This window comes from Battus philenor, unplaced genomic scaffold, assembly GCF_028537555.1.
Source record: "Battus philenor isolate CCGP_79_NKW_IND1 unplaced genomic scaffold, ilBatPhil1.0.hap1 SCAF_22, whole genome shotgun sequence".
NCBI lineage: Eukaryota > Metazoa > Arthropoda > Insecta > Lepidoptera > Papilionidae > Battus > Battus philenor.
The window spans coordinates 842,484-860,025 of NW_027181685.1; the positions used below are offsets into that span (position 1 = coordinate 842,484).

Genomic DNA, 17,542 nt, shown 5'->3' on the forward strand with positions numbered 1-17,542 from the left:
TAAAAGATATTGTAAAGGAGATTACAGGTAAGAATGAAAGACATTTAGGAAGACCAAAGATAAGTATGTAAATAACCCTGTCTACTCATGAATGGAGTTGAAGAAGAGCTCCCCAAAACCGAAGCCACAAAAAAAAAAATTATGTGGTGTGCGATCGTGGGAACTTTCCATTATATTATTTCTGCAGGTACATAAAGAGTTGTGTAACTTTGACAAATCAAATATGGTTCACTGACTGTAAAGGCCTCGGGGCTAGCAGCATTATAAAAGACAAATCCAAGCATTCAATGTTAGCGTACCGTATAGAACAATTTATTGCACATCTTTCATTTCAATTAGGTTTCGATAACCCGTCGGTACTCCTAAATTTCTCTACTTTTAAAGTGGTTCCACCGCACCGAATCTTCGTATTCCACTCCTATAGGGCTATTTACATATTTAGAGAGCGTAATGGTTCCTGCCTACAATAGAACTTTTAGTAAGAGGCAAGAAGCATATAGTTAGTCTCGATCATATTAAGCCAGCCCATGTTAAACTCTGTTTCCTCATCGTCACATGCTTGTGGAGCTATACCTGCAAACTTCCACAGATCTGTCGCTTCACCGCCACTAACTCTTGCACCTGTATCTGTGGGACCAATCTTTTTTAGAAGTAGAAACATCTTTTCTATTGTTTCTGTTAGTACAAAGGCTTTTACAGTTTCATCTGACATGAGTTCACGGAATAAAGAGTTCCGTGAATTATAAGAAAACTTTTACAAGAAATATATCAACAGGACACCGTGAAAAACCGGCTGTATCCAAGTTTCGACAGCAAAAAATTTCTAATTCATTTGTAATAAATGGAATTAGAATTTTTAATAGAATTTCGCAATGCATTATTGGACTACTATTTGCAAAATTAAAAGCGCGTATTAAAAGTAAATTGACGGAAAAGGCTTATTATTCAATAAACTAATATTTAAAGAACTAGAATCCTTGGCAGCGACATCAACTGATTATTTTGATGACATTTGTCTGTATCTAAAAAAGTGTATATGTATAAATCTGTGTTGTTAAACTATTTAAAGATTTGTTGTTGTGGAATTTCTTCCTGCTTCTTTTCCACAACTGTAACACCTCGTGAAGCAGAGTAGCGTCAAAAATAAAATGGATTAATAAAATTGATGATTAATAAGAGTGCTGTTTAAAGTTCCAATGTTGCCTAATTCAATTTTTTTATATTAAGAGTGTCGCGTGTACGCTGTCAGTCTCCACAATACTGTCATCCCCTGGTGGAACATCGTCTGCTTCTCGAGCCGCCACATCTCCTCTTGTGACTACAATACCGCCTTTGTTGTTACTGCTAGGTCTTGCAGACGTATTAAACTTTAAAAGTTGATTTTTTAAAATATATACTAATTGGGTGAAATTATTTTCATCTTTTTTTCCTTTTTCTATATACGTTTTATATCTCCGCGTGGCGGTAGTATAGCGACATTTAAATAACGCCATTATCGCAGAAAAGAAATGTGTGTTTGACGTTAATGAAGCATTTGAAAGAACTGTCAGAGATTCATACTAGCGCTTACGTCAATATCCTAAATTTCCTGGTGATTATTAGGGGGATGTGACTATTTAATGAAAAATATTCTAAGATCATCAAAACAGCGTAAAAGGACCTTAAAATTATAATTCTTCAATGTTATGAATAATGTTTTAACATTAATTTTATAGTAAGTATGTTATTTTCTAAAATGATTATATTTTACTACAATGATTAGTTTCTGTTTACATAAAGTAGAAAAATTGTGTGAGAATGTTGCAAAAACGTAATTAAGAGATAAGATGTTGCATTAGCTACAGTTGGCCAAGAATTGTACTAATTTATTTTTTAATAACGTAAGGTAATAAGAGTAATACAAGCTAATAACATAAATATATAGACATTCTGTATATATTTAATATATAATATATATTTTGAACTATCGTTCCAATCAGTCACATGATATTAGATAAACGCTTAGGCGTCAAGGCAGGAGTTATTAAAAAAAAGTGTATCTGTCACCCTGACAATAGTTAGCAATGCAGGTCATTTTGAATAGCCTAAGTACGTGCAAGGTACCGGGATTATAGAATTATAGTAATAATTAAATTATGTAAACATTAGGCCCGAAATAGTTTAGTTTTAACAAATTATTGATCAAAATTATTATAGTATAAAAGCAACCATGGATCTCCACCGGCCTGTTGATTCAAATAAGGTATGTTATCACTAAACATTTGATATAATTCTATTTAATCTACTAAAAGGCTTTTGAGTGTTTAATATAAATATTAAATAAGATAAATTGTACATAAAGACTGCAGTGAATAATTTATTCCATTGAACATTATATTTTCGACAATTACTTACATATATTGGCATATGGAACTTAGCATATTGTACTTTAAATTAGTTCTCTATATGATTATTTAACCTCTTACAGACATATGAAGAGCTGACGGAAGAGGAAAAATTGAGGTGAGTTTTTGAAACACATTTGAATTAAAAGAATTTTGTATATTAGTAACAGTAAGGTCCTTTAGATAGTTCCTAAGCTGTATCCGTCGCATACAGTTCATATAATTATGTTCATATGCCTGTTATCTCGTTCTTTAGTGATAACTAGGTAAGGATGCGTTTATATGCAGAAAAAACGACAGTTTGCAACTTTTATTTGTATGGCATGGAGTTGTAACAATTGTTACTGTATATACTCTACTTGACGTGATTTTAATAGTATGAAGGGAGGCCGGATACAGTGATCCTTGCAATGAATTATTGTTCACCTTTGACCAAACTCTCTTCTACCTAAATTTTAAAAAATTCCTGGCAATGTTGCTTCAGAAGTTTACTCAAGAAATTCACTACATATCTATTCCAAGTTACTTTTTCGATTAGGTTATATTACTTATTTACATTAGTTGTGTGGTCTATAAGTATATTTGTTTTTGAAGGAAATTAAATTAATACTCTTTAAACTCAGAACACACCTCAACATAGTTTACAAAAATCTTTTGCATGAAAAAAAGTTTCTTCCAGTTCCTAATAAATTGGAATTTTTTTTTGAAATTATATGAGTAATCACTCTTGACTGCTTTTTCATAATAAAGGTGTCAGATTTTCAAATAAACCGCTTTCAAACAGTTCAATAAAAACAGTTTTGGAGTTATAGAAGATTGACTGGCCTTAGCTGTGGGGTGTTCATAGCTGAAGCAGTTGTGCGATTTTTCTGCATTGAAAAAATTTTTTACACTCGGAAATGTGAGAATAAAATTGTTGACAAGCACACATGCCTTGATGGAGAAGGCGTGATATCCATTCAACTGTGACTGAGATATCACTGTCGGTGAATTTAACGGCACCACCACACTGCAACACTATGAAATATCTTGAGCATGAAATAATTATGTTTAAAAACATAAATCTGCTGTCAAACACCCTGTATAGTATCTTTTTTGTTAAACAAGCATACAGTTATAGTTTTGACCTTTAAACACCGTAGCAGTCTTTAGATGGAATTTTATTAAGTTAACTATAGGTCTTTATTTTAAATTTAGACAGTATGTGTATATAAATATATATTCACTGATTATACCAACCTTGGTCTTCTAAATTAAATATATTATTTAATTATATTAGGGGGACATGAAAGTATTGTTGTTTCTGTTGACATATTTTACAGAAAAACTGATTTAGCCAGTACCAATATTTAGCCAGTTCCGCACATGCAGTGGTAGTCGTGCAACAAAGTGCACCGCCCGCCAGCCCTTTTATAAATATGTATGCGGCAAACAATATGAATTACATAACTGCCACCATTAAATCACTCAACATGTGTTTCACCCCTCCACAGGGCATCTTCAGGAGTTATGTTACACCAATTAATGCCAAACACAGAGTCAAAAATTGGTCTTAATTTTTATTGGTCTTAATTAAATATTGATCCTTTTCTTACTTAGGATGGACTTCTGCAAGGTGGTAACTCCAGATTCCATTAAATATTGAAAATTTGTATATTAGATGGCAAAAAGTTGATGATGAAGGTGAATATATTGTTGATTTGCAAAAAAAATGTGTTAAAAATGAAGTCGTGTGATTTTAACTTAAGAAAGCGACATTACTCTCCAGTCCCCTTAATATTTTACGAGATGGTGATGTCTTAAGTTGATGCCTTATAGAAGACACATAATTTGATTCTTGTTTATATGAAATTAGACTTATTCTCCATTAATTCATTGAGATGTGAAGACTTGGTTGCAAGAAGTTATTTAGACGCCCACTTCAAAGTAAACCCCTCCTAAAGATCACAACAATTGGTCTACCGCTGCCAGCTTCCATCATTTTGTGATGATTTAATAGATCCATTTATTTAAAATTTTTCTCCTTTTTAATTATTTTTATATAATTATTATTTTCTTGACGAAATGGTTATACAGCTGTATTCACTGTCCTTGGCCCAGTGTGCTCTCTCGTACAGATGTAAAGATATTTCATTGCATCAGCAAATGTAGTCATTGTCTTTGTGTCAGAAATTTATAATAGTAATATTTTCTTAGTATATAACAATGTAAGTTCAGTGTCATTATGTAATATTATATGATAATAATTATATTTCTGGGTTTTTAAACATTGATCTTTCTGTACAGTTCATGGACCGTTCAGTTTCAATGAAGCTGTAAAAGTCTAAGAGCTAACAGCAAAAACTTCATACATACAATACAATACCGATCTTTCTGATTCGGACCCAGTCTTATGCAAAGGCATTAATAATTTAATATCATGTTTTGTACAACACGGCGAATAAATAAAATGAAAAAAGGGAATGTTTGAAATTTCGACTTATATTTGATGACAATTTATTATTGATTCTTTTCAAAGATTTATGGAAAGATACTTGAAGTTAGACCAGAAAAGTGCACAGGAAATTGGAGACCGCTGTCTCAATATGTATAAAGCTGAAATGGGTTAAGTGGATCCAAAACATCAATCAATAGGAGATTGGTTGATCCAAATCAGAAATGAGGAGATCGGTAGATCACTCAAGGTGACTGGTGTCGCTCGAAGAGTTGCTCGTCTGCAGTTGTGGAGGGTTCTAGAGTGGAGATTACCACCTGGTAGACGTGGCTTGGGCAGACTCTCCACTAGGACCGACAACATAGTTACTGGATATCTCTGGATTCGGATTGCACGAGATCTGTCATCGTGGAGATATTTGGAGGAGTCGTGCAGTGCCCATCTATTGACTGATAAAAAAAGAAAAAGAAATGAACTATGTACAACATTTTGAAATTACAGAGTATACAAAATATATTTAATAATGTAATGCACAGCTAATAAAATTCAGCTGTAAGCATTATATTTACATCATCGTATCACCCATAGGAAGTTTCACTTCTAAACTTAAAACTCTCCTATAGATTTACAATAGCATTGGTTAGAAGTGGTCTCTATCCTGCATTTTTCGATGACTTTACCTAGGTCACTTGTTTACATTGTGGGAGGGAACTAGCTGCACTTGCCGGTCTGATGTCTCACCTATAGAGCCTTAAGGTTCCAGCGGCGATCTGCTTTGCACTCTATGTAGCCTGACCACTATCTTAAGTTATCTTATCTATATATATTATCACTAATCTCTTAAGTTATCTATGAGGGATATACCATAATCGCCACGCTTGGCAGACGGGTTGGCAATCGCAGTACGTACGGAGGAGAGTCGCTAAACTTTGACGTTTAGTTCTAGGGTTGTAGGTGATGTAATAAGATGAAGATGTGTGTGATAGAAAATATGAGGGATGAGAGAAGAAAGAAAGATATAGATAGATAAAGAGAAATATTGTGAAGAGAGAGGGTGAAAATAGAAAGGTATATATTCCTGTCCCAAAAAAGAGAAGCGGTAGGAGTATTAAATAAATGAAAATCATAGTATGTATTAGATAACTGTACAGAACTAAACATTAGATCATTTAACGAATAAAAGATAAAAAAAAAATGTATATGTTCTGTCCCAAAATCAGACAGGTGAGTACAAGAGGTCCATAATAACTGGAGACCATTAAAATAATAAATAAAACTTTACATAACTTGGCCAGTGTTTATTTCTAGCATGTTAGTAATTATCAAGCGGGCAGTGTGTGGCAATAAAACGGGCAAGATAATATGTGAACTAGAATTTTTATAATAGGAAGAATTCAAATGTAAGACATAACAAATATTGTAACTGTGATATATATAATAAGAACTGTGATATATGAATAAGAGGAAAATGAAAATAAAACTGATATTGTAAATAGTAATTTGACCTAACTGCAATGATTGAGGACGGATAACAGGTTTAAAAAGCGGAAGAAAAGAGAGAATAGAATGTATTGTGGAATGAAAGAGACAGAAAGATCGATGTTGTTAGAAATGGAAGAAGACAAAATAATAAAAGAATGTGAAAAATTTAACATCTTCTAATATATAAAATTCTCGTGTCACGGTGTTCGAACTTGAACTCCTCCGAAACGGCTTGACCGATTTTTACCAAATTTTATATGCGTATTCAGTTGGTCTGAGAATCGGCTACTATCTATTTTCCATACCCCTAAGTGATAAGGGTGGTCCACCCCTAAATTTTATTTTTTAGACAATTTTTTTGGTTTTTATTTTATTATGATACAGCATACAAAAATACATACAAACCTAAATTTTCACCCCTCTACGATCAACCCTTATCTTACATTTGTTAATTAAAAACTTTAATTTTTTTTGCAAAACAACGTTTGCGGAATCAGCTAGTAGAAATTAAGATGCCTGTTCCCACATAAATAGGAGTGGAATGAGTATAAAAAAACAGTCAGTGTGGGCCACGAAGGCGTGGGACAACTATTAGCATATATGAGTAGTATATTTCGTATATATAAAACCGTATAGGATAGTGTGAAAATGACCTTGTGTTGCTAGCTTCGCTACCCGACATTCACTGAAGCGTGTATACATTGTGTGGATAATTATTTATCATATATTGTAATATAGTGGATCATGTTATTTTATGTGATATAATCTTATAGAGCAGTGATTCCCAAAGTGGTCTATATCGACCCCTAGGGGTCTATGAAAACCTGCAAGGGGTCTTCGTCAGCGAAAAAAAATTTGAGGGTCCATGAAATGAAAATCATGAAATGATAGTACCTATTTACTTACATCATACTATCTTATAATATCAAAACATTTACATTACTTATAAAAGTACCTATGAAGTAAAAAAATTGTTTATTTTAATGTTACGTATATTTTACATAACAGATAGAAAATTTTATTTTGAGTATTAATTTAAATTCAATTAATAAATGTATATATAAACATGTGGTTTTACTTTAAGTTTTTAACACTAAACTTCACTACAGTTAGAAATTTACAGGAAATCAATATCGGGTAAGTAGGGGGTCTGTAGGGTTAGGGGGCCCCGTGGAGGGGTGTAACACGTGTTGAGTAATTTGACGGTGGCAGTTGTGTAGTTCGCATTGTTTGCCGCATGCGCATTTGTCAGCATTAGTCAGGGCTGCATGTGCGGAAGTGGCTGAATATTGGTCCTTTTCTTACTTAGGATGGACTTTCGCAAGTTAACGCCTGATTCCATTAAAAATCTTATATTAATCACACTTGGTGCATTAATTATATGTGATTGAATGCCACTGTTTATAAAGAAGTAAAAATGATGGCCAGTGTCCTCTGGGTAGCATAATACCACACTGAGATCGCCAACCTGACAACCAAGTGTGTCGATTATGGTATATCTTCCCATATACCTTTGGAGGAAGCCTATATCGTGCTGGCGTGTCTCCTAAAACTAGAAGAGGGAGTTTTTTTTTTAAATTATTTTCGTTAACTTCCTCAACGATCATACAACCGTCACTTAAATAGATATAATATTGATTTTATTCGCGTAAAAATAAATTGAGAATACCGAGTTATAAAATATAGATCTATCGCTCACAACAATAAAAAAAGATTGAAGAATATACGTATGTGTATGTATATATAATAATACGTTAAATTTAATAAAAGGTGAGGAGTGGAATGTGATATTTGTTTTAAGTTGAAATTACGTTATATGTACAAACAAAACCATATATATATTTTATATACGTATGTATGTATGTTCAAGTATGTATGTCTATGTATGTTTATTCATTTGTTTGTGAATATGTATTTTTTTGTACACGTGAACTACCCTTTATAAGTACTTTTATCTTTTCCTTACTATGGTTGTCTGTAAGAGATTGCCTTGCGTGATAAGACCGCGCCTTGTACTTTTCTGTATATTATTGTAAAACTTATTAAATGTATCTTATCGTGTACAATAATGAATATTAAATATATATATATATATATATATATATATATATATATATATATATATATATATATACACACACACACACACATATGTATATATACATATACGTGGAAAAGGTATTTTGGTTCAAGGTTATATTGTGAAAAACGCGGAGTTGTGTGCGGTGCTTGCAGCTTGTGTGGTGTGGTGCTTGGGTTGTGAGAACCTCTGAGGTTGGAGTCACGAGGATGTCTTTATGACGCCTCGTTTTAGTCTGTAGGGAGACGCGGGGGAGGGGCGGGATTTAGGTAGGAGGAGGTTGACTCAAAGTAGATCTCTGAGCAAGCCTTAGGAATCTCGGACCTTAACCACTCCGCGAAGGTAGCGATCCAGGTGAAGAGGTTCTATAGTTTTTACACAAATTGAGGTATCGTTGGCGAGGTGATGGCGGGATACAACGCTTGAGTAGATATATGATCATCACCCATTGTTCGCAGGTATGATCATCAGAAGATGCACGAAATGCACCGCGGCCACGAGTCCATGCACACGACGATGGTGATGATACTAATTGCGACGGTGTTCGTCGCTCAGATCATCGTCGTTGAATGGAAGAAACGTCACTACAGATCATATGCGGTAAGGTATAATACCACAAGTTGTGTGGTTCACTGGGAGAATAGAGCAAACTAAAGGCTTGTCTCAGATTCTTGTACCTTTTCAATTTGGTCGGATTTCGAAGCAGGACATCGCAATTATTGTAGTCGCAAGATATGGACAAAGGTAAAGATAAAATTAATATATTCAAATTTGGAACTTTTGACAGAAATCTAATTGATCGTCAACTGTTTGTTTTAACTCTTATTTTACTGTTGACTACTTTGCTTCGCAAGGATAGTTGTTGAGAAGAAGTAGGAAGAAACTTTACAAGAACACATCTTTTAATAAAGTTTAACAATACAGATTTATATATATACACTTTATTAGATATAGCCTAAATTTTGAAATCCTATCATTAAAATAAATTTATCGAAAAGTCATATTATTCGATATGCGAATATTTAAATGACAAGAATCCATGGCGGTGATGTCGCTTGATTGTTTTGATTTAATTCAGGCTATATCTGATAAAGTGTATATGAATAAATCTGTATTGTTTAACTTTATTAAAAGATGTGTTGTTGTGAAAGTTTCTTCTTGCTTCTTCACCACAACAATAACACATTGCGAAGTAGAGTAGAATCAAAAATAAAATAGAGTTAAAACTGTTGACCAATAAGAGCTCTGTTAAAAGTTGCAATATTGATTAAAATGATTTTATCTTTATCTTATACGTAACTTATATGATCCTGGTAGGAGGCCTCTCATGTATGTATATTATAGAACCATTTATTTTTAAGTAAACGTGGACTTCCTGGAGTTCTTGACACAGCGCTGAAGGCGATTACCGAATGGATTTTGGACAATGGCGGGGGTCCCACATAACTAGCTCCTCCCCTTCTTGGGACATGATTTCCTCCACGAAACCAAAATAAAGGCATCGTACAAAACTTTTCATAACTTTTAGAAATCCAACTGGCGTCGTTGGAATTGAATCCGGTTCGTTTATAACTGTGGTTGACAACCCCTGTTTATTCTACATAAAGGCATTGATGGAGTTTTCTCCACGATTAGTTTGCCCAGCGTTGATGTCTTTCGGAGTGGTGTGCCGTTATTTGACTGTTGTTGGTAGGTGAAAGAAAACAGAAACTCGGCAACAGAAGAATATATATATATATATATATAAATATATATATATATATATATATATATATATATATATATATATATAGATATATAATATAAAATTCTCGTGTCACGGTGTTCGAACTTGAACTCCTCTGAAACGGCTTGACTGATTTTTACCAAATTTAATATGCGTATTAAGTAGGTCTGAGAATCGGCTACTATCTATTTTCTATACCCCTAAGTGATAAAGGTTGTTCACACTTAAAAAAAAATTTAAATTTTTTTAACGAAATTTTTTGTTTTTATTTTTTTATGATACAGCATACAAGAATACATACAACCATAAATTTTCACCCCTCTACGATCAACCCTTATTTTTTATTTGTAAATTAAAATATCAATTCTTTTTTGGAAAACAACGTTTGTGGGATCAAATATATATATATATATATATATATATATATATATATATATATATTTAAAAATGGGTAGTGGGCAGAAGGCCTGGTCTGATTTTACATCGCAGCTCGGTACTCCCCTAATGGTGGTGGTAGCTAGGCGCACGATCTCCAAGGACTGGTCAGACGGCAGCAAGTCGAGAGCAGGGAGCGCCGATAGTTCACAGGATGTGTTGGTTCCGGTGCAAGGTTATATAAATTCAACCTCAATGATAGTATGGTATTATTCTCGTATAAAACTCGCCCCCCGGGTGCGAGACGATGTAAGAGTTGTGGCGTGAATTAAATGATGCCCAGCGAATGAAAAGGACCAAGATGTGAATTTATAACGTAAATTCTTATTGGCCCCAGCGCGTGAGACGTCACGTAGCTGGTGAACGCAACCGACACAAAGAGTGTGCGTCGGTGCGTGAGACAACACCTAGCTAGTGAACGCGACCGAGGCCAGGATCCTTCTCTCGAACACTGGTGTAAACTGCTGTGGCTGGTGCGCGGGCGCATTGGAATGACTGATATAAAAATAAAGATCCGCTGAACCAATAGCACGCTTCCACGACCCCACGCCACTTGAGATGTACTGTTACCCGCTAAGGGTTGAACAATTTTTTGCTGTATTGCGATTTATGAGACGTTTCTCGTGATTATATTTTTTGGTTAAAATTTTATCTAAGATTTATGGGACGTTAACTTGCAACGTTACAGTGGTAGTGATGTTATAGCAACCTACTAAATTGGTTGTTCAACGGGTGATTGACAATGTTCCGTCATTGGTCTTCAATATGACTCGTAAATATGATAATGTTTCAACCTACCGTTTTACTTTTAGTTCTTCACGATGGTTGCGATGTGGTCAATACCGCTGCTGATGAGCATAAAGAATCAGTGGTGGAGGTTCATCATCATATGGTCGATCTTCACATTGCTGACCGCATTGGTGATTCGGAAGTCCACGACTAAACCGATGTCAGTTACTACACCTAGGTAAGTATCGATGCTCATTGTTTTCCTGGTTGGATGCAGCCTGTGTCCACCGTATTGTTAAATACATTTCCTTCTTTTCAAGTATCACATGTTTAGATGATATACGGTGTAATCACACTTTGTACATTAATTACATAGGATTGTCATTACTCACAAACAAGTTTCCTGGGAATTGTTAGCAGTTCTCTGTGTATATTACCATACTTACAAACACCAAGTTGTGGCGATGATCGTATATCACCCCATAGATATCTTTGGAGAAATCCAGTGCGCATCTATGAGCTGAAATGACGTCATTTGAAAAAAAAAACTAAAACCTAGGGAAATCTTTTAAAATGTTATCTTGTATGTTAGTCACTCTGTGTTTGGCACTGGTGGGTGTAAAATTACTCCTGAAGATGCCCCGTGGGCTGAAACACGTGTTGAGTGAATTAACGGTGGTAGTTGTAATTCGCATTGTTTGCCGCACGCGCATTTATAAGCGTGCTGGCGGGCGATGCACTTCATTGCACGACTACTGCTGCATAGCGGAAGTAGCTATATATTAGTCCCTTTCTTACTTAAGATGGACTACCGCAAAGTAACGCGTGAATCTATTAGACATGTTAGTTTAACACGATTTAAATAATTCTGAAGAGACTGAAATATGAGAGGTTGGTAGGGGAATGAACAAGTATTTCAATTGTTATAGCTCTTTGAGTATGTTTGTTCAGGTGAGTAGCGACCGTCGAAGCCTACCTGATCAGCGTGGCAATTATAGATGTATCTCTCCATAGATATCTTTGGGAGAAGCCTGTACTTTGCAGTGGGTGTCTATGAACTTTGCCAGTTTTAACTCTATGAAAGCTTGTGTATTAACCCTTTCCTTACCGCAGTTCGTTCCGTCAGTGACGCTACTGAACCGGGCTTAGAGAAGTTTCGTTTCGATCGTTAGAATTTTCTCATTTGTGTTACATATTTAAATATTTTACTGATATATTAATTAAAAATAGAAGTTAGGATAATTGCTAGTAGTTAATTTAGCTGTGATAAATCTTAAAAGAGTGATCTACACATAATGACACATTACAAGGTGGAAGCCGGCTAATGGCGCTGGTAACGAAAGGGTTAATTGTGCTTCCATAGAAAAGTTCTTTGACATTTTTTTTAAATACCTTAATGGAAAGGGAAATTATACATTGCTCCCTGTATAGTTATCAAGTGTTATCACCCAAAATCCAACTGGATTAAATATAATCACTCGAAAGAATGTGAGAATGTCGGTGTCCCCAGATTGGTGTACAAATGGTTCTACCTCATATATAAAGTGAGTTGTTTCCTGGGCGTGCTGGGTTACATAGCCATGATGCTCACGTTCCTCGGCCTGAACGCGCTCTTCGGTCACAAGCCCCAGCAGTGGATGGACGTGGCGCTCATGCTGCTGTTCTACGGACTCTACTTCGGTGTCCTGGGACGGGATGTCGCCGAGTACTGCACCGATAAGATGGCAGCTTCCATTGGGGTGAGTGGTAGAAGTTTGTCCAGGTTTTTACAGTTGCATGGCCACTTCATTAGCTTAACAAGACCTACTTGAAGTTCTGGAGGGGTGACAGGGTTAAGAGGAATTTGGACCTGTAGTGAAAATTGTATATATGCACTTGTATTTCTGTTTGTACATTTTATTTCAGTGAGGGTTCAATTGTACTGCAGTACATTGCTAAGTATTGGTTCTCTATAGTACTTTTACGTATTTAAATTTTGATAATTCAATGCATTATTTACTTGAAATGAGTGTAAGGTCTTTGACCAATGTATGTTGGCGATGATGACACATGGGTTCGAGGCGTGGTTACTTACAAAGGGTTCCATAAGGGTCAAGGTTACCCAGAGAGCAATGGAGAGGGCTACGGTCGGAGTTTCTCCGTGAAATCGATTTAGAAATGAGATCCACAGAAAAACTAAGATAATTGACGTACCTCGAAAAATTGCTCGTTGGAAATGGCAGTGGGCAGGGGCGCATTGCTTCTGCAATCGAAGGCCGTTGGAGCCGAAAGGTTTTCAGGCTTTGTGGCTGCTACGAGCCGGTAGACGTGGCGTGGGTAGTCTTCCTTCTAGATGGACAGACGGCATAGTTAAGCTTGCTGGAAGTCGTTGAATGCGGGCAGCGCAGGATCGGTCATCGTAGCGATCTTTAGATGAGGCCTATACCATGCAGTAGACGTCTGTCAGCTGAAAAGAAGAATTTAAGTGGACAATAAATCATTGTATTTAATGCAATCAGGCATTATTTTGTGGAAGTCCATCCTAAGTAAGAAAAGGAGCAATATTTAGCTACTTCCGCACATGCAGTGGTAGTCGTGAAACAAAGTGCACCGCCCGCCAGCGCGCTGATAAATGCGTATGCGGCAAACAATGCAAATCACACAACTACCACCGCTATACCACTCAACACGTGTTTTTCCATTCCACGGGGCATCTTCAGAAGTTATGTTACACCGATTACGGTTTTAACTATAAAATAATTTTACGGGATTAACAGTTTTGGTTGTGTGATTCGCATTGTTTGCCGCATACGCGTTTATCAGCGGGCTGGCGGGCGGTGCATTTTGTTGCACGACTACCACTGCATGTGCGGAAGTGGCTAAATATTGGTCCTTTTCTTACTTACAATAAATCGTTGTACTTCTATTTTTTCCTTTTTATAAATTTGTAAAGAAACTAGTTTCTTTAATAATTCTATTTCGTATTGCGTCGCGCTTATTTAACGTCGGTAAAGCATTGTCTGTTTAACCTTGACACTTCATAGATGGCGCTGTTAATAATGTTGTTATGATGGCGTCCGTTGCGGTCGCCGGTCGGTAAAGCAGATGGTATTTGTGCAGAATAAACTTTTAAAAGGAATCGACAATTTAAATAATGACTTTAAAAGTCGTTACATTGTTTGTAAAACAACTCATTATTATTTGATGCATATACTTATATAGTGGAGAGAAATTGTCTTATAAATGTATTTAAAAATAAATACATTTAAAAAACTTTTAAGGTAAACGGTTTTTTGATACCCATATTGTGGTGGTTGTGAAAAAATATGTACCTAGTCCGCCATATTGGAACGGCGTCCATCTTGAATTTTATATTTTGACATAATCATCGTCTTTTACTAGTGTAGCCCTTTTATTTGATACCCATATTGAGGGGGTTAAGGAAAAATATGTAATCCGCCATTTTATATCGGCGGCCATCTTAGATTTATAATGTTTTTGATTTTATTATATTGAATTGTCATCTAAATTAAATGTGTGTACCAAATTTCAGATCAATCTGACAACGGGAAGGTGCTTAAATTTCAATTTCTAATTTTGACCCAAATAAACAAATTCTATACGAGTTGAACTAAATATAACCGTTTAATGAGGTTGTGTTTTCCAGTACTATACCAAAGAAGGCATGCCTACGCGGCAGTTGGAAACCAACGTGTGCGCGGTATGTGGCAACCAGCTGCTGGTGGACGTCAACGAAGAGGGCGTGCTTGGTAAGTGGATGGGTGACCGAAATACGATCATTTAAAGATCACTTGTTTCGGACACTTTGAATATGACTAGAAATTTTTTTTCATGTAAAATTTATTATCCATTTTGTCATAAATTCAAATCAAATTGTTCTTTATTCAAATAGGCTGTTAGCACTTTCGAATTGTCTATAAACATAAAATGTCAGCATTGTTGTACATACAGGAAGTTACCGCCGGCTAGGAATGCAGTTCAGCTGAGAGCCGGCGAGAAACTCAACAGTTGCTCTTTACAAATATAGTTTTATAAAGAGCGCGATACAATAATAAACTTATCTGAAACATAATATGACGAAATTTATAAATTATACATATAAACAAATTACCCTTGGGTAATTCTGGCCATGATTCAATGACCAGAATTAACCAGTGGATTTTCAATCATGACTCCTGTCAACGACTGATCAGTGGAAAGAGCAGTGTGTTTAAAGCCAAACAATTGTTCTAATTCTTCTTTTCTGATGGATGCCCACTGCAAGGCTAGGCAAAGATCGTCACGATGACGACTTCCCTATGTCGTTGTTCCACCTAGTGGGGCACCTACCACGAGCAATGTGCCACGCCCACTGCCACTTTAGACGCGATTCTTCGAGTTATGTCGGTGATTTTGATTCTTCTGCGTGATTTATGATTCTATCTAGCAGGGAAATTCAGCATAGCCCTCTACATTGCTACATTGGTCTAGGTGACCTTGGGGTTTATAAGGCTAAACAACCTTAAAAAAAATAATAAACTGTCATTTTTATCTTCCTGTGTCTGCGTGTAAGACTCAAAGACGGAATAATTAAAGAAATTTTTTTTTCAATTCAGAGAATACATACCAGTTGACCTGCGGGCATGTGTTCCACGAATTTTGCATCAGAGGTTGGTGCATTGTGGGGAAGAAGCAGACCTGTCCCTACTGCAAGGAGAAGGTGGATCTTCGTCAAATGTTCACGAACCCGTATCCTTTGAATATGAGTGATGAATTTTATGTACATTCATACTTAATTTTTTTCTGGTGGATAAAAAATCGTTACGAATTAGTTGATATATATCTAAATGTATGTTTGTCTGTATGTCCTTTATAGAACCGGAAACTACGCATTTGATCATGTGATGATTTTTAGCAAAGTTGTTGTGCATGTACCTACGAAGGTTTCTGAGTTAGTACGATAAATTTTAGACAGATGGCGCCACTGTCATTCCATTAAATTTCGATATGTCGCCGTGACAGTTCGTGCTGATTTGAATTGAAACGTATATATCAGGGGTGGCCAAGCTCCTTGATAGTTGGAGCCATTGTTCGAAATTTGAAATTTTTCGCAAGCCGCAATTTAATACGCGTTTAAAGCACGCAAACGATTTTTTTTTACTAAAATAGTATTTTTTTTTTACAAAAATTAAATTTTTTTTTTACAAAAATTAAATTTTTTTTTTACAAAAATTAAATTTTTTTTTTACAAAAATAATATTGAAATTATATGATAAAAGTACAAAATATGCGTATTGAAGTTAGATATAATGGCACACATATATGACAGCACTCCTAATAATACTTAAAATGCCGGTTAGTTAATTATGATCGGTGTTTTGATTTCGCTAATGTTATGGTGGAATAATAATAATAATAATTTACACCAGTAATTTGTTTCGATTTCTCAGGAGCTGACATAGATTATATAAATTTAAATATTGAAATAATTCGACAATAAATCGGAGCCAAAAAATAATCGTTCAGAGTCGCATGTGGCTCGCGAGCCGCAGTTTGACCACCCCTGGTATATAAAATACATTGATGTACAAAATTGTATTTATAACAGAAACATTGGCATTTATATTCCTTAACATACACCAGTTGGGACCGTCCCCACATCCTCTACGGACAACTTTTGGACTGGATTAGGTGGCTGGTGGCCTGGCAGCCTCTTATACTCTTCATGGCTCAAGGAATCAACTGGGTCTTCGGTCTGGAGTGAATTGACAACACACCTGGATCGACCACACACACTGTGATCAGTGAGAAACGTCCCAGGACTTGAGATATCTCATGTTACAATGAATTTGTATATCTGTATGTAATATTTCTAGCATTTACCAGGTCAATGAATTTGGAGGCTGTTGTAGTGGGTATGCGAATGTTTTTTACCTTTGTTCTAAGTGCAACACTAAATGTTTTCCGATTGGAATACAGGGTGTGAGGGTGGGGTGTCTTTGGTAAAATGCAGCCAGGTTCCTAAATCAAATTGTTTATAATCTATCATCATCATTTCAATCTTGAAATGTCCACTGCTGGGCATAGGCCTCCCCTATAGATTTCTATTAGGATTGGTTGGTAACGGTATGCATCCTTATTGATGGACATCCAACACTGCACCGGTATGTGGTCTTTTCTCCAGAACCTCAATGCCTGGACACCTGTTCTACCAGCTATGTGGTCTACCAACTCCGACTACATCTTGCCAATCCTCTGAACTATATGAGTCAGTTTTTTACGTCTACGGACCC

The 17,542-nt window shown here is 35.7% G+C and overlaps 1 protein-coding gene across 1 annotated transcript; it reads left to right on the forward strand.

Annotated features, from left to right (window-relative positions):
- Window positions 1–2,080: 2,080 nt before the first annotated feature.
- LOC137923676 (E3 ubiquitin ligase Rnf121) lies at window positions 2,081–17,510 on the forward strand. Its single transcript, XM_068766909.1, has 8 exons — window positions 2,081–2,242; window positions 2,468–2,502; window positions 8,839–8,980; window positions 11,354–11,508; window positions 12,781–13,009; window positions 14,917–15,019; window positions 15,866–15,998; window positions 16,893–17,510. The coding sequence occupies exons 1-8, from the start codon at window positions 2,210–2,212 to the stop codon at window positions 17,011–17,013; spliced, it is 951 nt and encodes a 316-aa protein (XP_068623010.1). The 5' UTR covers window positions 2,081–2,209; the 3' UTR covers window positions 17,014–17,510.
- Window positions 17,511–17,542: the final 32 nt, after the last annotated feature.